Consider the following 25,310-nt stretch of genomic DNA (forward strand, 5'->3'; position numbering starts at 1 on the left):
GGGAGAGAGAGGGGTCGGTAGAAGAGGCAGCACTAAAAGAGGGCGGAGAGCAAGGGGAAGCCACTCAGGTGATGTGCATCAGCACCTCTCTACCAGCTCAGGCACTGTGCTGGTCCCAAGGGTTAACCGTGCGGCGAGGTCCAAGTCCAGTTCGAGGTCAAGGGCGTGGTATGGAGGCTGTCCGTCAAAGCTGAAGCGGGATCCAAGGCAGGGAGTCGGGTGAGGTCAGGAACTCTGGCAGAAGAGCAGGACAGGGTGCAGGCAGGAACAGGCGACCAACAATGTTGCTCCCGCAACCTGGGACTGGGGCTGGCTGGCTTTTATCTGCCCCAAGGCATAGGGCGGCCCCGATCCTCTGGTGACTTGCCTCTTCTGGCCTGGAGGCGAGTACTCCTCCTGCGGGAACTTAGTTCCCTCCGCCTCTCTGCTCTGACCCTCTGCAGCTCAGGAGAGGCTGGAGGGTTACTGGACACAGAAGTGACCTCAGCTTCCTCTGACGGGGCTGAGAGTGGAGCACCTGCAGGCAATGGGTCCTCCATTCCGCCTGGCCTTTGCTTTGCACTCGGTCTGACCCTTATGTTTCCCTCCCCTTATAGTCTTGATTTATGAGCTATTTTAAAATGAGGCTGCATTTTAAATTGCATTGCAACCTGTATTTTAAATTGCTTTCTCTCCTCTCTTTCCCCCCTATTATGTTTTTACTGTGATTTTATTTTATTGGTGTTAGCTGTCCTGAGCCCTGCTCTGGCCAGGGAGGGCAGGGTATAAATAAATTATTATTATTATTATTATTATTATTATTATTATTATTATTATTATTATTATTATTGGGTTCTGGATTCATTGCATTACCTATGAGAACATCCAAATTATCGAGGAAGCCTACAGTCCTCTTTTGCTTTTGCGGGGAGAGAATCGGTGGAACACTAGCCTGAGAGCCTTTCCTCCCACCGGCAAATCTTCATTTGCACCTCCCTCAGCCGAATTCAGGGTCTTCTTCCGACACTTTTAGCAAAGTATTAAGTTTTCTCTCACTAATTTATTACCAATCTCTGTGAATACCATTTGGTGAAATGTACAAGTGTTATTAACAATGTAGATTCCCTAGACGTCTGTTATAATCTCTGCCTATTCCGAAAACAAAACATATTTTGACGCGCTCAGAGGTGCATTTCTTTAGTTCCACCCGTAAGAAATAAGACCCGGCACGTTCTGGCTCTGCTACACGATGCTGAGGACGGAAGGGGGCTTGTTCTTCACCGCTGCTTGGACGGATCCGGGCTTCTTCCGCATTTGCTCAAGGGTAGACATGGCTCCAGCGTATTTGTGCTTTCAAATAGAGAAAGAGACGGGGCTGTTATTCCTGGCATTCTTGGGGGGGTGTGCAAAAAAAATATGTCTTGAAATAAGAGGGATGCAAGATGGAGCTGTGGGTTAAACCACGGAGCCTAGGACTTGCCGATCAGAAGGTTGTCGGTTTGAATCCCCGCGACGGGGTGAGCTCCCGTTGCTCGGTCCCTGCTCCTGCCCACCTAGCAGTTCGAAAGCACGTCAGAGTGCAAGTAGATAAATAGGTACCGCTCCGGCGGGAAAGTAAACGGTGTTTCTGTGTGCTGCTCTGGTTCGCCAGAAGCGGCTTAGTCATGCTGGCCACATGACCCGGAAGCTGTACGCCGGCTCCCTTGACCAATAAAGCAAGATGAGCGCCGCAACCCCAGAGTCGGCCATGACTGAACCTAATGGTCAGGGGTCCCTTTACCTTTAAGATCTTGCCAACCAGAAGTGGCTTTTCAGAGCCCTGATAATCTTGGCTTTCAGTTAAAACAAAATCTATTTAAGCCTCCGGCCCATGTCGGGTTTTAGAAGGTTTCTTGTCAAGGCCTGGGAGGCTTACAGTAATTTTGGATGGGGTGCTCGGTGCTCAAAATTCCCACTCTGCTCTGTTCCTCCTAGGCCTTTTCTCCCCATCCCTTTTAATACTCAAACTCTCAAACTTCCCCCACCCCTAACCTTGACGTAAGTTGCAAAAATAGATTCAGCATTAGGTCAAACCAATAGTTCAAACAAGCACAAACTTTTTGCAGGCCTCTTCGATGAGACCAAGTGAGTATTTATAGAGAGCTGAAGTGCAGAACAAGCTCCTCTGCGTCCGTTTTCGGTCTCATCCTGGCCTATCTCTGCAGGCAAAAGGCTGCCAATTAAGCTGCCGTGTTGCGTATGACAGAACTATTGCAGGTTCAATTGTCCAGTAATCATTTCTAGAAGCGGTTGCACTCTCTGGTTTGTCTGCTTACTATTCTAGCAAAGTGCTTGGCACTTTCGACGGGCCATGTTTCAGGTGAACGAGGGGAGAGGCCTGTGCCATGTTAACATCTTGCTGGAATTACTGTGCTGGGCCCGGGGGTAACCTGTGAAACGTGGTCCAGGACCGGACCAGAATCCGAAGGTTCTGCTGGGAGTCTGTCCGACAGGGCCAAGGCAGGACACGAGGCAGGAGACCAGGCAAGGACAGGTACAGGATCTAGCATACAGCAATGTTGCTCCCGCAACCTGGAGCGGGGTCCAACAGCCTTTTATCTTTTCTCGGGATAGCGGCCGGTCCTGATCCCCCAGTGACTCACCTCCCTGTTTCGCCTGAAGGCGAGCACTCCTCCTGCGAGTACAGTGGTACCTCGGGTTAAGTACTTAATTCGTTCCGGAGGTCTGTTCTTAACCTGAAACTGTTCTTAACCTGAAGCACCACTTTAGCTAATGGGGCCTCCTGCTGCCGCCGCGCCGCTGGAGCACAATTTCTGTTCTCATCCTGAAGCAAAGTTCTTAACCCGAGGTACTATTTCTGGGTTAGCGGAGTCTGTAACCTAAAGCGTATGTAACCTGAAGCGTATGTAACCCGAGGTACCACTGTACTCAGGTCTCTCCTTCTCCCAGACCTCAGCTCGGGAGACATCGCTGGGTTACTAGACCCAGGGGCCGCCTCAGCCTCCCCTGACCCAACTGGTTGTGGAGCAGCTGTACATGATGTCCCAGCTGAAGGCAACGAGGTAATCCCCGCATCTGGAGCCAGGGCAGGCTCAGGCCCCTGACTCGGCCCAGCTGGGGTTTGTTGCAGGGAAACCTGTGCAGACTGGGGCTCTTCAGAATCAGGCCCCAGACTAGGTTCAGATGCCACCTGAGGCAAAGGATCCGGTGTAGACTGAGACTCTTCTGCTTCCGAGTCCGAGCCCCAGTCCCAGTCCATCACATACTGGGACAGATCTCAGTTTTGCAAGCTGAGAGCCAGCAGCAACATCCCGCCCTCTGGATTCTAACCAGCAGCGACTGATCAGCTTTTGTCTGCACAACCGGATGAGACTGAAACAGAAGATGAACATCCAAGAACCCGTCCCACCTTTTTACACACCGGTTGCTCGTTATTTGTGTGGCAACAGGTTCTGCGAAATAGGAAACCTTTCTATTCTTGCTCGGGTCTAATAAGAGACATCGTTTTGTTGATTTTACTTCCGTAAGATCAACGCAGGTGCCAACTTTGATCCGTTATAGGGCATTAACAGGGGATGTTAAGAAGAGGCTGGCTGCTGCATCAGGGCAAAGGTCCATCCAGTCTCACAGCGGTCAAAATTCCTGCCCTGCTGTGTAGACCCGGATGCCCCCAAGGGAAACCCAGAAACTTTTCTTCCCTGGAAAATAAAGGATACAAGAGATGCCCGGCTGGATCAGACCAAGGGTCCATCTGTTGTAAAATATTAGCCCCAGCTAGATGCCTCTGGAAAACTCAGAAAGAGGAGCTAAAAATACATGTCCTTTATACCTGAAGGAGCGTCTCCACCCCCATCGTTCAGCCCGGACACTGAGGTCCAGCTCCGAGGGCCTTCTGGCGATTCCCTCACTGCAAGAAGTGAAGTTACAGGGAACCAGGCATAGGACCTTCTCGGTGGTGGCGCCTGCCCTGTAGAACGCCCTCCCAGCAGATGTCAAGGCAATAAACAACTATTTTACTTTTAAAAGACACCTGTTTAGGGAAGTTTTTAATGTCTGTATTGTATTGTTTTTGATATTTGGTTGGAAGCCGCCCAGAGTGGCTGGGGAGACTCAGTCAGATGGGTGGGGTATAAATAAATTACAGTGGTACCTCGGGTTAAGAACTTTGCTTCAGGATGAGAACAGAAATCGTGCTCCGGTGGCGCGGCAGCGGCAGGAGGCCCCATTAGCTAAAGTGGTGCTTCAGGTTAAGAACAGTTTCAGGTTAAGAACGGACCTCTGGAACGAATTAAGTACTTAACCCAAGGTACCACTGTATTATTATTATTATTATTATTATTATTATTATTATTAGATAATGGCCATCTCCTGATTCCCTTCAGCATCTGATACAGAACAGAACCAATGGAACCTAGAGGTTCTCAGTTTTACCTTCCGGTCCACCTTTGCTTTGGCATTGTAGGAGGAGACAGAATCCGGACAGAATGGCAGGACTTCCTGTTGCATCCGCTCAAACCTCTCCTGTTCGTCTTCATCCTGGAAGGAGGAGAAGAAGAGAGGAATGCAAAAGCCAAGAATGAAATAGTGAGGCTTCATCAATGTACACAGCAAATTTGACCTACCAGATGATGGGAAGCAGGGCTGGCCTGAGACATTTTGGCACTGGGAGGGGGGACACACCACAAAACGGTGCCCTGTCCCACCAGGGGAGAAGTGGGAAGCAAGGACAGTCTACCTGGCTGATGCATGTGCCAAATATCTCTGTAACTCCAGGGGAGGAGAAGGCATGGTAAAAGAGATGCAGGGAGCCCTGAGAAGAATAGGACTAGCCGCCTGAGAAACAGTTTCTATCCAAATGCGATTTTGTTTTAAACGCAGTGTAAGGCAGGGACGCGGGTGGTGCTGTGGGTTAAACCACAGAACCTAGAACTTTCCGATCAGAAGGTTGGCGGTTCGAATCCCCGCAACAGGGTGAGCTCCCGTTGCTCAGTCCCTGCTCCTACCCACCTAGCAGTTCGAAAGCACGTCAAAGTGCAAGTAGATCAATAGGTACCGCTCCAGCGGGAAGGTAAACGGCGTTTCCGTGCGCTGCTCTGGTTCGCCAGAAGCAGCTTAGTCATGCTGGCCACATGACCCAGAAGCTGTACGCCGGCTCCCTCGGCCAATAAAGCGAGATGAGCGCTGCAACCCCAGAGTCGGCCACGACTGGACCTAATTGTCAGGGGTCCCTTTACCTTTAAGGTAGTCTCTGTGGGAGTATATTGTATTTAATTATGGGGTATCAGAGTTTTTAGGGGGCTAACCAGGCTGGGATAGCAGGCTTGTTGGTTTTTGAATGTCTGATGTAGATTTTTTTCAATTTCGTTGTTCTGTATGGGACAATGACAATAAAGATTATCGTATTGTATCATTGCAACACCACGTAGTGTGTTGCGGAGGGAGGAATCGGGAAAGACCTCCCTTTTCCCCTGGTATAAATCATGGTGTGTCCTTCAGAAGATAGGAAAGGTCATCCTCTCTTCAATGAATCTTGCATTGTGCATCGTGTGACACACAAACACATCCCTTTTCTCCCCTTCCTAAGGGCACAGGGATTCTTGCAAGAGATATCGGGGGTTTTCTGGCGCTGCAACAACTTGGCAGTTGCCAGTGTGGATCAGCTCTTGGGTGCCAACAGCTGATGAGCGCTTAGCGGCTGATGAGAGAAACGGGGCGAGGAAGGCCAAGGTATGCGTCTCAGCTTTACTTACCAGAGTTAGGACTCTGTTAATTGGGATCATGCCCAGCCTTATGGCTCCCCCAGGCCGTAAGGCTCCCTGGACCTCCTCTGGGATGAGGAAGGACTCGTTGTACCAGATTTCAAATTCTGAAAGGAGGTGGACATATGGTCAGTTATCTCCTATATCCTATATATTGCATGTATTTTGTTTTCCTTCACTTTGTGTATTTTTCAAATCGCATTTGAACAACCAAGTCCGTTTTGCCTGTCTGTAACCATCAGCCAAAACACGCAGGTCACACCATCCGCATGCTTGTTATCTGAAAATTCACTTATCTGCACGTAAATAATTATGCCCAAATCTCACTATGCTCTGCAGATTCACTTATCTAAACGGTCAACTTCCTTTTTTTGTGCTTTGCTGGTCAGTGGCAGCCGCTTTCAGGCAGAAAGCAGGAATTGTAATTTAATCGTAATAATTTATTATTTATACCCCACCCATCTGGCTGGGTTTCCCCAGCCACTCTGGGTGGCTTCCAACAGAATATTTAAATATAACCATCTATTAAACATTAAAAGCTTCCCTAAACAGGGCTGCCTTTAGATGTCTTCTAAAAGTCTGGTAGTTGTTTTTCTCTTTGACATCTGGTGGGAGGGCGTTCCACAGGGCGGGCGCCACCACTGAGAAGGCCCTCTGCCTGGTTCCCTGTAACTTGGCTTCTCACAGGGAGGGAACCGCCAGAAGGCCCTCGGCGCTGGACCTCAGTGTCCGGGCTGAACGATGGGGGTGGAGACACTCCTTCAGGCTGAGGCCGTTTAGGGCTTTAAAGGTCAGCACCAACACTTTGAATTGTGCTCAGAAACGTACTGGGAACAAGAGCAGATGAATTGAAGAGCAGAAAAATCTGACAAATGTGGGTCAGGCAAATCTGTTTTTAAATTTTGCCTCTCTTTTACTGATAGGCTGCAGTGATTTCAGAAAGAAACCGTGGAGGGGGGGAGTGGACAAATTCTGCATTACAAATGCCCCCTTAGGAAATAATGGAAATTGTGGACTTGTTGTGCAAACACTCTCCTAACAAATGATTTCTTGGGAACGCCTTGTGTTCAGTAAGTGGGACCTGTGCATACTAAGGGCACTGTGTTTCTAATTTCAGCCTGTTGCTATAATTTCTTTCAAGAATCTGGAACGTTTCATCTGTTCCCCCAGAGTATTTTCAGGCCCTTCCGGTTTGGGGTTCTCTGTCTCTGCCTTATTCCAAGCTTCTAAAGATGCTTGGGGTGCTGAACACAACCCTCCAACCAGCTAAAACCTTCTGGTTGTTCCAGCTACCGTATTTTTCGCTCTATAAGACACACCAGACCACAAGACGCACCTAGTTTTTGGAGGAGGAAAACAAGGAAAAAAATATTCTGAATCTCAGAAGCCAGAACAACAAGAGGGATCGCTGCACAGCGAAAGCAGCGATCCCTCTTGCTGTTCTGGCTTCTGGGATAGCTGTGCAGCATGTATTCACCCCATAAGACGCACACACATTTCCCCTTACTTTTTAGGAGGGAAAAAGTGAGTCTTATAGAGCAAAAAAATGTTATTTTTGACCTGAGGAAGCCTGCTATGAGACCAACAACATATGGATTTCCAGTGCTTCTGCCCAACAAAACCAATGCAGGCCATGTGCTAAGGCTTAGCGCATGCTCAGCGCATGCCGGGCTAGAAAGCTCATGCCAGGCCCTTTGCCCACCGGCAGTACCTGAGACCAGCCTGTTGCGGCACTGGTCCACCAGGTGCTGGCAATACTGGACCTCCGACCTGAGGTTCCGTAGCTCCTCGTAATCCACCCGGTACTGTTTCTTCAGGTCCTTCATCTTCATAATCAACATGAATTCCTCTTCGTCAATAATGATTTGTCCGTCCTCGCTCTGGTATTCTCCTGGAGGGTCCAAGAACAGAAGAAAGTTTTACGGGTTGGGAGTGCACCTCAAAACCACAATGCCGTCCATCTCGGGGCGTACAGAGGAGTTGAAATCGCTTGTGAGCTTGCAAGCAATTTAGCAATCGCCTGGAAATCTCTTGGTTTAGTTAATGCGCATCAGCACATCTCCTGACCTGATGCTTTTGAAGTGGGAAATGTGTCAACAAGATTTAGAATATGAGTTGAGGGTGCAGATAACAAGTGATATATGGGAGTCATGTATAAAATCAACAGAAATAGCTTCTATAGATCAAAGACTAAGACTTATTCAGCGGAAAATAACCCTTGATTTCCCCCTCTAAAAACTAGGTGCGCCTTATGGTCCGGTGCGCCTTATGGACCCGGAAGCTGTCTGCGGACAAACGCCGGCTCCCTCGGCCTATAGAGCGAGATGAGCACACAACCCCAGAGTCGGTCACGACTGGACCTAATGGTCAGGGGTCCCTTTACCTTTACCTTAAGGCAGGGAGAGGGAGGAGGTGCAAGGGCACCTGAAGCTAAATTACACGCTTGGAAATTAGTCTCTCATCTCCGCATTTCCGCAACAACTTGTGATTTTAAAAAAATCCACTGTGTTAGGGGCGATTTCTCCCAATGAACACATCATGGTGTGTGGTTTCGACAAACACATTTCTTCAAGCGATCGCCCTTAATGTAATACCCTGGATTTGTAACTTGGTGGGAGGACTGCATTGCAGAATCTGGAGAAAGGAATTTGGGAGAACTTCAGTTCTCAAACTGCTTCTGAAAGCGTGACTTAGGCAGGTTCTCGTTTGAAGGCAAACCAAATCGAATGCCTTTCCCCTCCCTAGTTGGCAGGCATGGCACAGCATCTCTCCCCACCCCAACTTTAACATGAGTCTCTCCCGCTTTCAGGGTTGGACTAGATGACCCTCGGGTCCCTTCCAACTCGTAAGATTCTCTGACGCAGCCCAGCCCTGCTCACCCTGCTGATCGCGTTCAGCTTTCTGGGCGTCCAGTGCCTGCTTGATGTTGTCCATCTCCGTTTTGAGCACGTTGATCCTCTGGGCGACCTCGTTCATTTTGCCCTTGCGGTCATTCAGGATGGCTTTGTTCTCCTTGAATATCCGGTTGATTTCGCTGCCGCGCTCGTTCTTGAACTCCTCAAAGGCTGCTGTCTTTGCAGGTGGGGAACTGTTTCCAAATAATAATAATAATAATAATAATAATAATAATAATAATAATAATTTTTATTTATACCCTGCCCTCCCCAGCCAAGACCAGGCTCAGGGCAGCCAACACCCGATATAAAAACAAATTTATGAAGATACAACTTAAAAATAAGATTAAAATACAACATTAAAACATCAAAACATTAAAATGTTAAAATGCAGCCTCATTTCAATGGAAACTCAAATCAAAAACTTTTTGGGGGATGAAAACGTCAAGACAAGAAGAGAAGGACAATTAAAAAAAAAACCCAGCTATTCCAAGCCAGAGGTGGTATGTGTGTGTGTTTGTGCGTGTTGACTATTTGGGACATTCTGTGGGGTGTCATGAATTTCCCTACAGAGCCAGGAGGAAAATAAACCCTTCAGGGCACAGGGAGGGAAAAGGCTGAGCTTGGAGACTGGCGATAAGCCCCATAAGAGTCCGCCTGAGTCAGAATCATAGAGTTGGAACGGGAGACCAAGAGTCTCTGCAATGAGCTCTACGTGGGGCTACCTTTGAAGGTGACCTGGAAATTACGACTAATCCAGAATGCGGCAGCCAGACTGGTGACTGGGAGCAGCCACTGAGACCACATAACACCGGTCTTGAAAGACCTACATTGGCTCCCAGTACGTTTCCAAGCACAATTCAAAGTGTTGGTGCTGTCCTTTAAAGCCCTAAACGGCCTCAGCCTGAAGGGGCGTCTCCACCCCCATCGTTCTACCCGGACACTGAGGTCCAGCACCAAGGGCCTTCTGGCGGTTCCCTCCCTGTGAGAAGCCAAGTTACAGGGAACCAGGCAGAGGGCCTTCTCAGTGGTGGCACCCGCCCTGTGGAACGCCCTCCCACCAGATGTCAAAGAGAAAAACAACTACCAGACTTTTAGAAGACATCTGAAGGCAGCCCTGTTTAGGGAAGCTTTTAATGTTTAATAGGTTATTGTATTTTAATATTGTACTGGAAACTCCCCAGAGTGGCTGGGGAAACCCAGCCAGAGGGGTGGAGTATAAATAAAAAATATTATTATTATTATTATTATCATTATCTTGTCCAAGCCCCTAAAATGCAGGAATCAACTAAAGCATCAATGACAGATGGCCTTCCAACCTCTGTTTAAAACCCTCCAGTGAAGGAGAGTCCACAACCTCCTGCGGAAGTCGGTCCCACTATTGAACTGCCCTTACTATGAGAAAGTTCTTGCTGGTGTTGTGTCGGAATCTCCTTCCTTGGGACTTGAAGCCATTGGTTCGAGTCCTACCCTCCACAGCAGGAGAAAACAAGCTCGCTCCCTCTTCCATGTGACATCCCTGAAGATGGTGATGGCCAAACTTGGCTCTCCAGCTGTATTGGGACTACAACTCCCATCAACCCTAGCTAACAGGACCAGTGGTCAGGGATGATGGTGTGATGGCCTGGGACTGGGGCTCAGACTCGGAACCAGAGGCGTCTCAGTCTGCACCGGATCCTTTGCCTCAGGCATCATCTGAACCAAGTCTGGGGCCTGATCCCAAAGAGTCCCAGTCTGCACAGGTTCCCCTGCAACAAACACCAGCTGAGCCGAGTCAGGGGCCTGAGCCTGCCCTGGTTCCAGATGCGGGGATGACCTCGTTGCCTTCAGCTGGGCTATCACTTACAGCTGCTCCACTACCGGTTTGGTCAGGGGAGGCTGAGGTGGCCCCTGGGTCTAGTAACCCACCAACATCTCCCGAGCTGCAGAGACTGAGGTCCGAGAGAAGGGGAGACCTGAGTACTCGCAGGAGTGCTTGCCTTCGGGCGAGACAGGGAGGTGAGTCACCGGGGGATCAGGACCGGCCGTTACCCATCAGAGATAAAAGGCTGCCAGACTCCGTCCCAGGTTGTGGGAGAAACATTGCTGCTTGCTAGAACCTGCCTAAGACCTTGTGCCTGACCTTGCCGGGTTTGGCCATGTTGGACTGACTCCTCGCGGAATCCTTGGATTCGGGACCGGACCTGGACCATGTGGCTCGGGTTAACCCCCGGGCCCAGCACAGATGGGAATTGTAGTTGCAAGACAGCTGGAGGGCCAAGTTTGGCCATCACTGCCTTAAGATATTTGAAGATGGCTCTCCTATCTCCTACCAGTCTCCTCTTTTCCAGGCTAAACATACCCAACTTCAACCATTCCTCATAAGGCTTGGTTTCCAGACCCCTGATCATCTTGGTCACCCTCTGCACACGTCCCACCTTGTCAATATCCTCCTCAAATTGTGGCGCCCAGAGATTTCTGAAACTGGAGTGCCCAGTACTGGACACAGGACTGAAGGTGGGGTCTGACCGAGGCAGCCTAGAGCAGTACTATTACTCTTCTTGATCTGGCTTTGAGTGAATTTGAACTATAAAAATGGTGTGTGCGCGCAGGCACAGAGAACGAGTCATCCCCACCATCAGTTTTCGGAACAGCGCCCTACTTGGCTACAGACTTGGCTCAGGTCCTCCCTAAGAGGCAAAGAACCAACCTGGGCCTCGTGCTGGGCTCCTCTCTTGGTGCGGAGTCAGAGCGATGGGTCTCGAAGCTGACGGCGTCCTGCTCGCGGATTAAGCCCTCCCTTGCCTCCGGGTCCTTGGTGACTGCCCCTACCTGGCTGCGGGACGGGGAAAGGGTCTCCAGATCCTTCCCAGATTGAGGACTCGCCAGGCCTTCCTTCTTCAGAGTGGGACTGGGAAAGAAGCAGAGGACGTTTTATGGCCGGATCCAGGGCTGAGCTTGAGCTCCACTGAGGCCGTGACCTGACCCTTCCTCAGCGAAACTGGGAGGTGCTCAGTTCTAGTTTGGGGCACTTGAGGATGCAGCTTTGAGGACCACCACCCAAAGCTGGCCAAGGGGAAGACCGGTGATGAAGAGATCAAAAGTCCTGCAAGAGCTTTCCAGGCCTCTGGGAGCCTTTGGTGCCTCTGAAAGGGGGCATATCACCGTATTTTTCGCTCCGTAAGACGCACCTGACCATCAGATGCACCTAGTTTTTAGAGGGGGAAAGCAAGAAGAAAAATATTCTTTAAAGGGAGCGCTGAGCAGAGCCTGTATGCATCCCAGTCTCTGCTCAGCGCTCCCTTTCACGAGCCGCGTGTGTGCGGCGCTTGCAGGCTTTTCCCCAAAGAGGGAGAAGGGCAGCCCGTCAGTCCCTTCTCCCTCCTCAGGGAAAAGCCCCCAAGAGCCACACACACACACACACCGCGGTGAAGTGAAGGCACAAGACAGGTGTTGATCATCAGGTGAGCTGCGCACAGGTGAGCTGCATGCAAGCTGCCGGCCAGCCCTGTGGAGCCTCCTTCTATTGAGACAATTATGCAAACCAGGCAGATACATTTTGGGCTATGACCTTTACACATCTTCTGGTCCCGAGATCGTGGGGTGGTACAAAGTTATTTTGGCACCTGTTTCCACCGCGTCATTTTCCCCTTGCACAGTGTATGACGAAGGAGACAAAAGGTCTCAGAGACAAAGGTTACAGACAGGACACCGCAGACTACTGAGACCGCAAAAGGTCAGACAGAGGGAAGAATGTACAGACAGCTGTGGCTTGTCTGGGGGGGGGTGTACCCCGCACCCCAAGGACACGCGTGCAGGCAGACTGTGGCTGCCTGCTGGTGGGGAGTGTGCTCCCTCCGGACCCCACTGCCCACTCCGCAATCATCCCTACAGCACGGCTCTTTAAAGGGAGCACTGAGCAGAGCCTCCCGCTTGCATTCGCTCCATAAGACGCACACATATTTCCCCTTACATTTTAGGAGGGGGAAAGTGCGTCTTATGGAGCGAAAAATACGGTATATACAGTTCTCAGAGCCAAGACCAGAGAATTGTAGAGTTGGAAAGGACCCAAAGGATAATCTAACCCAGCCCCCTGCAATGCATGCTCCGCCATCAGGAGCGAGCCAGCAATAAACAGGATCTGCTCAGGAGTGTCCGGCCTAATGAGCACAGCAGCTCTTCTCAGAAGGTCTTGCCCCTATGAGGCAGTTGTGGAGACCGAAGGCCTTCCCACAGCTGCCTAAGTCTCCTCCTCTCCCGGATCTTTCACAAGCAACCCTAGACGCTGCCGCCATGTCCGCCTTTGCTCCTCCCACTTCATGCCTCTCTGGGTTCTGGGAGACCAGTGAGGAGGAGACACCCATGCTTCTTCACCGGCCTAATTCAACTCTGCCTCTTGGCCTCCATCATCCCACTCTCCTGTTTCTGCTTGTGGACTCCCCTCTGTCACATTCTCCCAGCTCACTAAGCCCTCTTATCTCTTCAGCTTCCGACACCACCTTCTCCCGGTCTTCCCACCATCACCACTCCCTGGGCTCCGAGCTTTCTTCCCTTAGAGGGTCCCCCCAGCTGGTTCCTCCCCCCATTCCTCTGCATCCAGCCAGTCCAGGACACCAGCTCTGTTCAAGACCTGCTCTGTTCCGATGTCTCTCCCGATTCAAGGATCAGAAAGATACATGATTCTCCCGGGCCACCTCCTTTCCCCTTGTTTTGTGCAGTCCAGGACGCTCCTAAAGGATCGTCTCCACCCCCATCGTTCTGCCCGGATGCTGAGGTCCAGCGCCAAGGGCCTTCTGGCGGTTCCCTCGCTGCAAGAAGCCAAGTTACAGGGAACCAGGCAGAGGGCCTTCTCAGTGGTGGCACCCGCCCTGTGGAACGCCCTCCCACCAGATGTCAAAGAAAAAAACAACTACCAGACTTTTAGAAGGCATCTGAAGGCAGCCCTGTTTAGCTGCTCCCTGTTTAGGGAAGCTTTTAATGTTTCATAGGTTACAGTGGTACCTCGGGTTACATACGCTTCAAGTTACAGACTCTGCTAACCGAGAAATATTACCTCGGGTTAAGAACTTTGCTTCAGGATGAGAACAGAAATCGTGGTCTGGCGGCGCAGCAGCAGCAGGAGGCCCCATTAGCTAAAGTGGTGCTTCAGGTTAAGAACAGTTTCAGGTTAAGAACGGACCTCCGGAACAAATTAAGTACTTAACCCGAGGTACCACTGTATTGTATTTTAGTGTTCTGTTGGAAGCCGCCCAGAGTGGCTGGGGAAACCCAGCCAGATGGGCGGGGTATAAAAACAATATTATTATTATTATTATTATTATTATTATTATTATTATTATTATTATTACTACTATTCAGCAGTGAGGGGGCACAGAGAAGCCCTGGTGTTGCCCACACTGACTCCTGCCTCTCGGCCACAGGTGGGTCCACAACCCAGCTGCCAGCCCCCCCCCCCCCGCCACTACAGCAGGCAAAGAAGAAACGCTCAGGGGTCCACATTTGCCACGGCCCACGGGAGCGTAAGAAATCCCACCTGAAGACGCGTGACTGTGGGCACAGGAGGGGACCAACCTGACTTGCTCCTTGCCTCTCTTTGCTTTCGTTTTCTTCCCACCGGGCTTGGATGAGAAAGGAGCGACTCCGATGCCAAATCCTTGCCCGTCAACTTCCCCAACCAGGTGGCCTTCGGCATCGACCAGTCCTGCCTGGCGACAGTGGAGATCGGAGGGGCTGTTAAGCAGTTTCAAATCTCTGCCCCTGGAATCTGCAGCTGGGATTCCACTCGTTGGGAAATGTGCCGCCTCCCCAGCAACTTACATACATACACACAAGCCAAACTCTGAGCACATCAGAACATGAGAAGAGAGGTGCTTATTATGGGATGTTTGCGAGCAGGATCCGAGCACGAGGGCCCGCAGTCTCCAGCAACGGGCATTCAGAACCATTGCTGCTGCTGTTTTTAGGATACCAGGATTATTCGATTGAATTGGATTGCATGGGTTTAAATTTGGGAAGTAGGTTAGGAGTGGAAATTGGCTGGGACACGGAAACACTGTCTACCAGCTCCACCTGGTACGCAGGCTAAGACCCTCCCTGCCCGCGGACTGTCTCGCCAGAGTGGTGCATGCTCTGGTTATCTCCCGCTTGGACTACTGCAACGCGCTCTAGGTGGGGCTACCTTTGAAGGTGACCCGGAAACTGCAACTAATCCAGAATGCGGCAGCTAGACTGGTGACTGGGAGCGGCCGCCGAGACCACATAACACCGATCCTGAGAGATCTGCATTGGCTCCCAGTACGTTTCCGAGTACAATTCAAAGTGTTGGTGCTGACCTTTAAAGCCCTAAACGGCCTCGGTCCTGTATACCTGAAGGAGCGTCTCCACCCCCATCGTTCTGCCACGGAGGTCCAGCTCCGAGGGCCTTCTGGTGCTTCCCTCATTGTGAGAAGTGAGGTTACAGGGAAGCAGACAGAGGGCCTTCTCGGTAGTGGCACCCGCCCTGTGGAACACCCTCCCTTCAGATGTGAAGGAAATAAGTAGCTATCTTCTCTTTAAAAGACACCTGAAGGCAGCCCTGTTCAGGGAAGTTTTAAATACCGTATTTTTTGCTCTATAAGACTCACTTTTTCCCTCCTAAAAAGTAAGGGGAAATGTGTGTGCGTCTTATGGAGCGAATGCAGGCTGCGCAGCTATCCCAGAAGCCAGAACAGCAAGAGGGATTGCTGCTTTCACTGTGCAGCGATCCCTCTTGCTATTCTGGCTTCTGGGATTCAGAATATTTTTTTTCTTGTTTTCCTCCTCCAAAAACTAGGTGCATCTTGTGGTCTGGTGCGTCTTATAGAGCGAAAAATACGGTATTTAATGCTGTACTGTTTTTAACACTTGATTGGGAACCGCCCAGAGTGGCTGGGGAAACTCAGCCAGGTGGGCGGGGTATAAATAATAAATTATTATTGTTATTGTTCTTCTTCTTCTTCTTTTTATTATTATTATTATTAGAGAACCGTGTTTTTCGGATGTGGACAAACAGAGCCATCTGGAATGTGCGGCCTGCAAAATGTTGCCGGGCTGCAGTACCTCTCATTGTAGGGGGCCATAAGTTTTCCGGGGGATGGACCTTGAAGTGGAACCAAATACAGAAGAATTAAAACACAAATGCTGAACCTGGCTCTGGGCTCCAGCCCAATGATCTCGGTCTCCCTCTCCCTCCCTCCCTCTCTCTCTCTCACACACATGTGCTAGTGCACAAACACCAACCTTTTGAACTGCAGACAGGGTTGCGTAGTCGTTTTTGTCTATCAGGGTGTATTTATTCCGCAGCCTGGCTTCAACTTCCTGCTCTTGCTGGCTAAAAAAGAGAAACATGCACCCATACCGTTGGGCTGAGCTGTCGCGGCCGCCTCCTGCACCCGCTACCCCTGGCTCCACTGTGTGAGGAGTGCGTGCAGGAGCCAGGCCCTGTGACCAGCAGGGCTTCGCAGGACTGGGGCCTTCCTAAGTTTGTTCTGGAGAGGCAAGGCGCGGCCACACAGGTGAGGCCGGTTGGTAACTCACTGCACCTGGTGGCAAGAGCCGGGAAGGAATATAAGGCCAGCATTTTTCTTCGGCTCTTTGCCACAGCAACACGTTTCCTGCCTTGCTGTGTTTGGCTCCTTGCTTCCAGATCCTCGGACCTCAGCTCCTTGACTCTCGACCCTTAGACCCTTGACTTTGTGACTCCTTGCTCCTCAACCCTTGGACCCTTGACTTCGTGCCTCCTTGCTCCTTGACTCTCGGACCCTTAACCTTGTGACTCCCTGCTTCTCAACCCTTGGACCCTTGACTTCATGACTCCTTGCTTCTCGACCCTTGGACCCTTGACTTCGTGCCTCCTTGCTGCTCAACCCTCGGACCCTTGACTTCGTGCCTCCTTGCTCCTTGACTCTCGGACCCTTAACTTTGTGACTCCCTGCTTCTCGACCCTCGGACCCTTGACTTCATGACTCCCTGCTTCCTGACCCTCGGATCCCTGGCTTCTGGACTCTCATTCCTGCTCCCACCCCGCCATCTTGCCCCCGGTCCTGACGTTCTCAGCCGGGACTTCGATCGCCCGTAGACCGGACCGTGACGTACTGTCTCCCAGGACCAGAAGAGGATTGAAGTGGGAGGAGAAAAAGCGGGTGGCACGCAGGCGTAGTCTTTGCCTGCCTGAGCATAACTTGGTGGTGGGGAGATACACAAGTCGAGGTCAGGATCTCTCTGTTGCGGCAACTGCCTCACTGGGTGCACACCTAGAGGAGCTGAAACATAGGACTGATGGACATGCCTTTCCCTAACTTGCAAGTGTTAGAATTCCTGATCTATGATTGCCCACTCAGGCATGTGTCTCTGCCAGGGTCCTACTCGAGTGTAGGCTGAACTCCTGACAGCATTGACTTTTGACAATAAAGAGTTAATTCCTTCCTCTGGTCATGCCTTGCCTGAGAGCGCGACAGGTACAGCCTGGGGAGAAGATATGGCAAGAGAGAAACATGGCAACCGAACCGGAGGTTCCCCACTCCAATTCTAGAGAATGAATGGAGGTTGTGTCTGAAGTACAGTGCTACCTTGGGTTACAGTCACCTCAGGTTACAAACTCCGCTAACCCAGAAATAGTACCTCGGGTTAAGAAATTTGCTTCAGGATGAGAACAGAAATCGCACAGCGGCAATGGGAGGCCCCATTAGCTAAAGTGGTGCTTCAGGTTAAGAACAGTTTCAGGTTAAGAACGGACCTCCAGAATGAATTACCGTATTTTTCGCCCTATAGGACACACTTTTTGCCCTCCAAAAATTAAGGGGAAATGTGTGTGCGTCCTATGGGGCGAATGTAGGCTTTTGCTGAAGCCTGGAGAGCGAGAGGCGTCGGTGCACACCTGATGGGGTTGATATCCGCCAGGCTTGCGGATAGCAGCCTGTTCTGGGGGCTGGGATCAGGGGAGACTCAGGCTTCCCCCGCCCCAGCCCCGCGCCTGGGGGGAAAATAATTTTTTTCCCTTTATTCCCCCCCAAAAAAACCTAGGTGCGCCCTATGGGCCGGTGCGCCCTATAGGGCGAAAAATACGGTAAGTTCTTAACCCGAGATACCACTGTATAGCCTAACACAGCCTTCCCCAACTTGGTGCCCTCCAGACTTTTTGAACTACAACTCCCATCAGCCCCAGCAAGCATGTCCAATAGTGAGGGATGGTGGGAGTTGTACTGCAAAACCATGGTTGGGGAAGGCTTGCCCAACAAATACCAAGCAGATGTGATGTTCTGTGGGGAAAGTGCTGGGTGAAGAGAAGCGATGCAAGGCACCAGCCAGGGAACCTCCAAGGGAAGACCTAGAGGAGGGAGACTCAAGAGCCAGGGGATTGGTGGAGGGACACTGAGGAGAGGTCAGAGAGAAGAGATTGGTGGAAGTGTTGGAAGCTGAAGGGGCAACAGGGTTTAGTGAGCAGGAAGAGCCTGTGACAGGGAGCAGTGCAGACTCCGAGGCTGAAGCGGAGGAGCGGGGTCAAGAGACTGCAGAAAAATCCAGGGGGTCTTCCCCTCCTGCTGCGACAAGCTCCCCTCCCTGCTGGTCTCCAAGGAAGTGCAGAAGCGCAGGATGAGGAGGGCGGAACAGAGATCAGAGGTGTGCAGACACAGTTTGATAGTGCTTGGGAAACTTCCAGGAGAGGAGTCATCTTAAGGGTGGTAGAGGAGGGGTCCTTCAGTTCTGGCAACTGCTCCATAAAGGCAAGACCTACTGGGGAGGGTTGCTGAGACCACGAGGCTGAATAAAGCGTTAACTTCACTGGCATCGATGATTTCTTTCTTGCTGACCTGCGTCCGACTCCAGCCCTGACAATGGCATGGTAGGTGGACGTCGTGAGTGGGAATTATGAACGCCAGCGAAGAGTTTCTAAGTGCAGGCATCAGTGGAATGTAAGGACAGGCAAGCCAAAGCACTTACCCCAAGATCATTTTGAACTGGTTGAATATTTCGTGGATTTGTCTGATGCTCAAAATCTGGCAAAGCAGAAGGAATGGCATAATGAGGCAGGCAGCCCTGGCCAACGTTTTCGAATGTTTCATGGTAAAATGAGAGCGGGGGTCGGCAAACTTTTTCAGCAGGGGGCCGGTCCACTGCCCCTCAGACCTTGTGGGGGGCCGGACTATATTTTGGAGGGGGATATGAACGAATTCCTATGCCCCACAAATAACCCAGAGATGCATTTCAAATAAAAGGACACATTCTATTCATGTAAAAACATGCTGATTTCCGGACCGTCTGCGGGCCGGATTTAGAAGGCAATTGGGCCGGATCCGGCCCCGGGGCTTTGTTTGCCTACCCATGAATGAGAGGGTCAAATTAGCTTCCTTCTGAGGGACCTGGTTGGCCGCTATGAGAATAGGATTTTAGATGAGGGCCCTTTGGCCTGATCCAGCAGCCAGACTGTCTTTATATCCCCTTAATCCGTATGGCCCTGCCTTGGGCCCCACTGCTTCCGAATGAGCAAGAAACTATTATTTGCCCAACCCATCTCTGAAGACACCCCCCGTATCTGAAAGATGACAACTACCTACATCTAACTCATCTATGGTTCCATCGAGGTAGCGGCGGACTTGAGAGCTGATCTCTGCCACCTGGATTTCATTCAGGGGCTCGTAAGACACTGGAGGGCGGTTGAGCTGCAAGCGTAAGAGAACAGAAGGTCAGCAGTTAGGTGACGGGAGAGAGGCAGGCCCACCCCTGTTCTCCATAATGCTAGAAGTTCTCCTGGCCGTGCCAAAATCGCTTTCCGTCCAATGCTTCATAGAAGCCCCCAGAGTTCCTCTAGGCCAGCCTTTCTCAACCTGTGGGTCCCCAGATATTGTTGGACTACAACTCCCATCACCCCTAGCTAGCAAGGCCAGAGATCAGGGATGATGGGAGTTGTAGTCCAACAACATCTGGGGACCCATGGGTTGAGAACCGCTGCTCTAGTCCAACCCAATGCAGGGATCTCAACTAAAGCATCCATGACAGATGGTCATCCAACCTCTGCTTTAAAATCTCCAAGGAAGGAGAGTCCACAACCTCCCGAGGGAGGCCGTTCCACTGTCTAACTCAGGGGCTGGCAAGGTTTACCTTGCCTGGGCTGGTTCACTCCAGCAGACATCCCTCCATGGGCCAGATCGCGCGTGCGGATGCAATTTCCAGCGTCTGCACAGACACGATTTTCAGCGTCTGAGCATGTGCAGACGCGATTTCCGGCACCACAGAAGCGAGTCCCCGTGCTGCACTGATTTTATATATATATATATACATTTTTATTAGTTTTTGTAACATATCCTTTCCAACAATCATATAACATAACTTCTTTTCTTATACAATATTTTAGACTTCTGTCGTCACCTCTGATGATTTTCCATTCCTTATTCTGCATTTCTTAATTTCTCTATTACTCTTAATTATCCTTAACTAATAATTCTCCTCATAGTCTTTCTTGCAATATTTGAGATAGTCCTCCTTTCAGTACTTCTTGCAGTCCTACTAGCATAATCTGTTCATTACAATTGCTTTTCAAACAGTTCGTATATTTGCTCCAGTCTTCTAAGAATCTCTGGTCCCGCAGGTTTCGAATCCTTCCTGTTAATTTATCCAATTCTGCATAGTCCATCATGCGCTGCGCTGATTTAGTGCAACGCGTGGGGACTCGCTGGGTGGGCGGCTTGATTCGGGGGTGGCTCGTTGGCTGGTGAAATTACCCCCATGGGCTGGTTGTGGCCATGGGCCTTAGGTTGCCTAGCCCTGGTCTAACAGCTCTCACTGCCAGAAAGTCCTTTCTCCTCTCAGCCTGCTCTTTTCCAGGCTAAACATACCCAGCTCCCTCAACCATTCACCCTAAGGCTTGCTTTCCAGACCCTTAATCCTTTCGCTTGGCTGTCTCTGCTCCCGTTCTAGCATCTCAACCTCCTCCTTAAATTGTGGTGCCCAGAATGTCATTAGGCGGTGAGGACCACAGCCAGCTTCCCCACTCCCCAACAGAGAACTGTACAACCTTCAACTGCTTGCCTAAAGGTAGGGCCATCTACACACCATGGAGAAGACAGCTGGAATACTATTAGCATTTATGGCACTTTAGAGCATGCAAAGCATCTCAAAGACATCTCAAAGCTACAGTAACCTGTAGCTGAAAGGTGGAGCAACTGTTTGCACACAGAAGGTCACAGGTTCAATCCCGGTCATCTCCAGGTAGGACCAGAAATTGAATTGGTCTGACCTGATATACAGCATCTTCCTTAAATAGCTGATATCAGCAGGTTGTGGCAGATGAGGGAGGGCTGAACCCAAGAAAATGACCAACCCAGTGAAGTTATGGCTAGCACAAGATCTGGACCAGGGTCTTCCTGATCCATAGCTCAGGCTCTTAGTCACTGCACTATACCAACCAGCCTTGTAGCAAAAGGCTGGCCATTATGATGTGTGCGTGTTGCTTGTTTCTATGGCTGGACAACTGCAGTGCAAAATTCAGAGAAATCTGAGTTTCAACGGACAGCTCTGCTTCGCTTCGTATATTGTTTTGGATTTGGCAATTTGCCTTGAAATTGAATTGAAATTGAAATACTTTATTGTCACTTGTACAACTTGTATACAGTGAGATTAGACGAGCACCCCCCACTCAGCTCTGTTAGTCTTAATTCCCCTCGTTTACTGACACACACCCACCAAACCCGAAAGTCAACTGCCCTGTTGTTATCTTTTCCTTCAGCAGCCTAACAGCCCACGGATAGAAGCTGTTCTTTACCCTGTTGGTGCGACTAATCCGGCTTCTATATCTTCTGCCCGAGGGCAGGAGATCAAGAAAGTGCCGGCCAGAGTGTGAATCATCCCTGAGAATTTTCCTCACTCTCCTGAGGCAGCGTTCTTCTGCTATTTCATCCAGCGGATTCATGGGACAGCCCATAATATCTCGTGCTGTATTCACCACCTCTGTAGGCACTTCCTATCAGTTGATGTCAAACCAGCGTACCACACCGTGATGCAGTATGAAAGGACACTTTCTATAGTTGACCGGTAGAAGGAGATCTTCAAATGTTGATTGACATCGTTCTTCCGCAATACTCTGAGGAGATGGAGTCTCTTGTTGGGCTTTCTTAACCACCTGGGTTGTACTGATTTTCCAAGTAAGGTCTTCTCTGAGATAAACTCAGATAAATGATAAACTGAGATAAATGTGAATCAAATTCTCCCCCACGCCCCAGGGCCGGGGGGAAAGTGACTAAGAACAGTTTATGGGGAGGGGGAGAGAAGCACAGTCCAGCTGCCCACCCCACGTTGTGTATTAAAGTTTCATAACCATCCTTTTATCGGTAGGTGGCCCAGTCTGGGTTGGGTGATGCTACCATCACAGAAGCATACAGCTGGAAGGGGCTAAAGGGTCATCTAGTCCAACCCCTGGAAATGCAAGAATCACAGCTAAATAATCCTTGACAAGCGGTCATTTTCAAAGCCTAACTGCGTCCCCAGAGGCTGTTTCTCACCAGGCTGTTGTGCATGGCCAGCTCCTCCTTCAGGTAAAGGACTTCTTTTTCCAGAATTTTCACCATTCGCTAAGCAAAGGGAGAGAATGAAAGGTGAGAATGAAGCGGGAAAGAAAAAGAGAAGTAGAAAGTTCCAGAGCTGCGTTTCAGTTTCCAGTCCTTCCTGGTTGCCGTCATCACCCCTACTCTACCTCAGCCAGCAAGAAGAGATTTATATTGCTATATGTATTCTATTTCTTCTATTTTTATTGCAGAAATTGAGAAACAGCCTTCCAGTGCATTTGCAGTAATCAGGGTGACTTACAACTATTGAAGGGACGCGGGTGGCGCTGTGGGTTAAACCACAGAGCCTAGGACTTGCCGATCAGAAGGTCGGAGGTTCGAATCCCCGTGCGAGACCCTCACCCACGGACCATGTACAGGTAGGGTCTCGGAGCCCAAGTGACCCCATTCGCTTCCTACTGTTTAGGAAAGTTTTTTAATGACTGATGTTTTAATGTATTTTTAATCTCCTGTTGGAAGCTGCCCAGAGTGGCTGGGGAAACCCAGCCAGATGGGCGGGGTATAAGTAATAAATTATTATTATTATTATTATTATTATTATTATTATTATTATTACACTCATACCTCATGTTACGGACGCTTCAGATTACGTCTTTTCAGGTTGCGTCCTGCAGCAACTCGGAAGGGGTTACTTCCGGGTTTCGCCGCTCGCGCATGCACAGAAGTGCTAAATCGTGCTTCGTGCATGCACACAAACACCAAATTGCACCGCGCACCTGCGCAGATACAGCAATTCAGGCTGAGCACTTTTCAGGTTGCAAATGGGCCTCTGAAACGGATCCCATTCGCAACCAGAGGTATCACTGTATTATTATTATGGTAAGGTAAAGGCAAAGGACCCCTGGACAGTTAAGTCCAGTCAAAGGTGACTCTGGGGTTGTGGCGCTCATCTCACTTTCAGGCCGAGGGAGCTGGCCTTTGTCCACAGACAGCTTTCCGGGTCATGTGGCCAGCAGGACTAAACCGTTTCTGGCGCAATGGAACACCATGACGGAAACCAGAGCGCACAGAAACGCTGTTTACCTTCCCGCCGCAGTGGTACCTATTCATCTACCCACACTGGCGTGCTTTCGAACTGCGAGGTTGGCAGGAGCTGAGACAGAGCAACGGGAGCTCACCTCATCGCAGGGATTCAAACGGCTGACCTTCCGATCGGCAAGCCCAAGAGGCTCAGTGGTTTAGACCACAGCACCACCTGCGTCCTACTAACCACTCATCCACCGACCAAATCTCTCTTCCCAGCCAGCCAGCCAGCGGAACTGCCCACACAGGGTGGCACCTACCTCGGGGTTGATTTTTTCATTCACAATTGGCTCAGTGGTCACCCATTTCATTCTGGTAGCAAAACGCAGCGTGGACAGCTGAAGAGAAATGAATGTCACTTAGCAATTGTCCTGGAGTCAAGAAAACCATGCCCAAGATCCTATCTGAATGCCAAATAATAAATGCAACTATAATTATTTTGATTTCTTATCTGCCCTTCACCACAAGGTTCCAGTGACGGGGGACAGGGTGGAATCCTTGCCCACCTATCAAAGCGGGCTAAGGAGGCTGATCCAGTTCCCCCCTTGCTTTTTAAGGGGCTTTTTAAGGGGCCATTTACTGGCATGTTAATGTATAAGGGTTTATGCAGAGAAAAAAGGACAGAAAAGAGATAAAGTTAGGTGTGCTCAGTGCTTTTTTTCTGGGGGGATGCAGGGGTGTGCATACTCCTAAACATTTTGTGAATCTTTGTACTTTTGTCCATTTACTGTATTTAGTTTCCCCGATATGAACTACAAAATGGTGATTTTCTTGAGTCAAAATGAGAGTACAGTGGTACCTCTGCACGCGAACGGGATCCGTTCTGGAGCCCCGTTCGCATCCAGAGCAGAACGCAACCCGCGTCTGCGCGTGCACAGGTTGTGATTCGCCGCTTCTGTGCATGCGCGTGGCGTCATTTTGAGCATCTGCGCGTGCACGAGCGGCAAAACCCGGAAGTGACCTCTTTTGTTACTTCCAGGTCACCGCAGAGCGTAACCTGAAAACACTCAACCTGAAGCGAAACATACAGGGAGGCAATGTAGGTCTTTCAGAACCAATGTTGTATGATTGGGGTTCAATCACCTACAGGAGAATTCAGGTTGCAGAGTGTATACCCAAATGGCACTCTGCACATGAAAGCTCAAAGGCTTGGGGATCCCACAGCAGACCCTGATAGCGACAGGCTTCGAGAAAGCTAGGACTACAATTCGCCAGCGTATCTGGGACGTAGAACTACAATGCCACATGAGCGAAATGATCAAACATCCAGCAATAAGGGACCATGGGAGAGGTTTCTCTCCAGCTAACTATCTGTCAGGTCTTCAGGTACCCAAATACAGACGGTCTTTTACCCTCGCCAGATTTAACGTTCTCCCTTCTGCCTTACTTCAGGGCAGATTTGAGGGTAAACCATACATAGCACGGGTCTGTCCTTGTGGTTCGTTGGAAGTTGAAACTGCTTCACATGTACTATTACGTTGTTGTCTTTATGAGGATATACGTTTGACTTTTATTACACCTGTTTTGCAAAAGTCTAGGAAAGAATCGGAATACCATAGTCTAAAACTACTGCTAGAGGACAAGAAGCCCAAGACTACATTAAATGTAGCTAAATTCTGTGTGTCTGCAATCAATCGCAGGAAGCAAGTGGTATCCCATAATGTCCAATCCCCTAAATGTTAATTACAGGGGGCACGCTAACAATTAATTTTAACTTTTATATTTAAATTCTTGTTATTGCATATTGTCCCTTGTATTCCTGATATTTTTTATGATGTGATATCGTGTGTGTTGAAGCTGGTCTATGACCGTATTAATAAATTCATTCATTCATTCACTCTGCACATGCCTCAACATGGCACCCAGTGCAGTTGGGCTAGAAGTGGGACAGTCCACTCTCATTCTGCTGTCCATACAGAGCAGGCCTTAAACCAAGGGTAGCCAATGTGATGCTCTCCAGCATTTTCCAGACTGCAGCTGCCATCAAATCCAACCAGCACCACCAGAGGCCAGGGATGACAGGGAGCTGTAGTCCATATGGAGGCTGCTACATTGGCTCTCCCTGCATTTAAACAATCCCAGTTTTGCATTTAGGTAAGGTA

At 50.0% G+C, this 25,310-nt stretch overlaps 2 protein-coding genes across 5 annotated transcripts in view; both read right to left on the bottom strand.

Moving 5' to 3' along the window:
- The window catches only part of LOC310746227 (cathelicidin-related peptide Oh-Cath-like), a 520,941-nt gene that overhangs the window by 343,548 nt on the left and 152,083 nt on the right, over nucleotides 1-25,310 (bottom strand). The window lies entirely within an intron of this gene.
- KIF9 (kinesin family member 9) overlaps nucleotides 1,020-25,310 on the bottom strand; it is a 37,624-nt gene continuing 13,333 nt past the window's right edge. For all 3 annotated transcript variants that reach the window (XM_083579498.1, XM_083579497.1, XM_083579499.1), the window contains 12 exons: nucleotides 23,469-23,546; nucleotides 22,123-22,191; nucleotides 19,183-19,287; nucleotides 18,569-18,624; nucleotides 15,869-15,959; nucleotides 14,183-14,316; nucleotides 11,322-11,522; nucleotides 8,618-8,826; nucleotides 7,450-7,629; nucleotides 5,730-5,845; nucleotides 4,411-4,515; nucleotides 1,020-1,329 (listed from right to left, as the gene is read on the bottom strand). In XM_083579498.1, coding sequence (XP_083435624.1) covers nucleotides 1,222-1,329; nucleotides 4,411-4,515; nucleotides 5,730-5,845; nucleotides 7,450-7,629; nucleotides 8,618-8,826; nucleotides 11,322-11,522; nucleotides 14,183-14,316; nucleotides 15,869-15,959; nucleotides 18,569-18,624; nucleotides 19,183-19,287; nucleotides 22,123-22,191; nucleotides 23,469-23,546 — 1,452 coding nt within the window. In that variant the 3' untranslated portion in view covers nucleotides 1,020-1,221. The remainder of the gene's footprint in view (nucleotides 1,330-4,410; nucleotides 4,516-5,729; nucleotides 5,846-7,449; nucleotides 7,630-8,617; nucleotides 8,827-11,321; nucleotides 11,523-14,182; nucleotides 14,317-15,868; nucleotides 15,960-18,568; nucleotides 18,625-19,182; nucleotides 19,288-22,122; nucleotides 22,192-23,468; nucleotides 23,547-25,310) is intronic.

Source organism: Podarcis filfolensis (genome assembly GCF_964270895.1).
Source record: "Podarcis filfolensis genome assembly, chromosome: 12".
NCBI classification, from domain to species: domain Eukaryota; kingdom Metazoa; phylum Chordata; class Lepidosauria; order Squamata; family Lacertidae; genus Podarcis; species Podarcis filfolensis.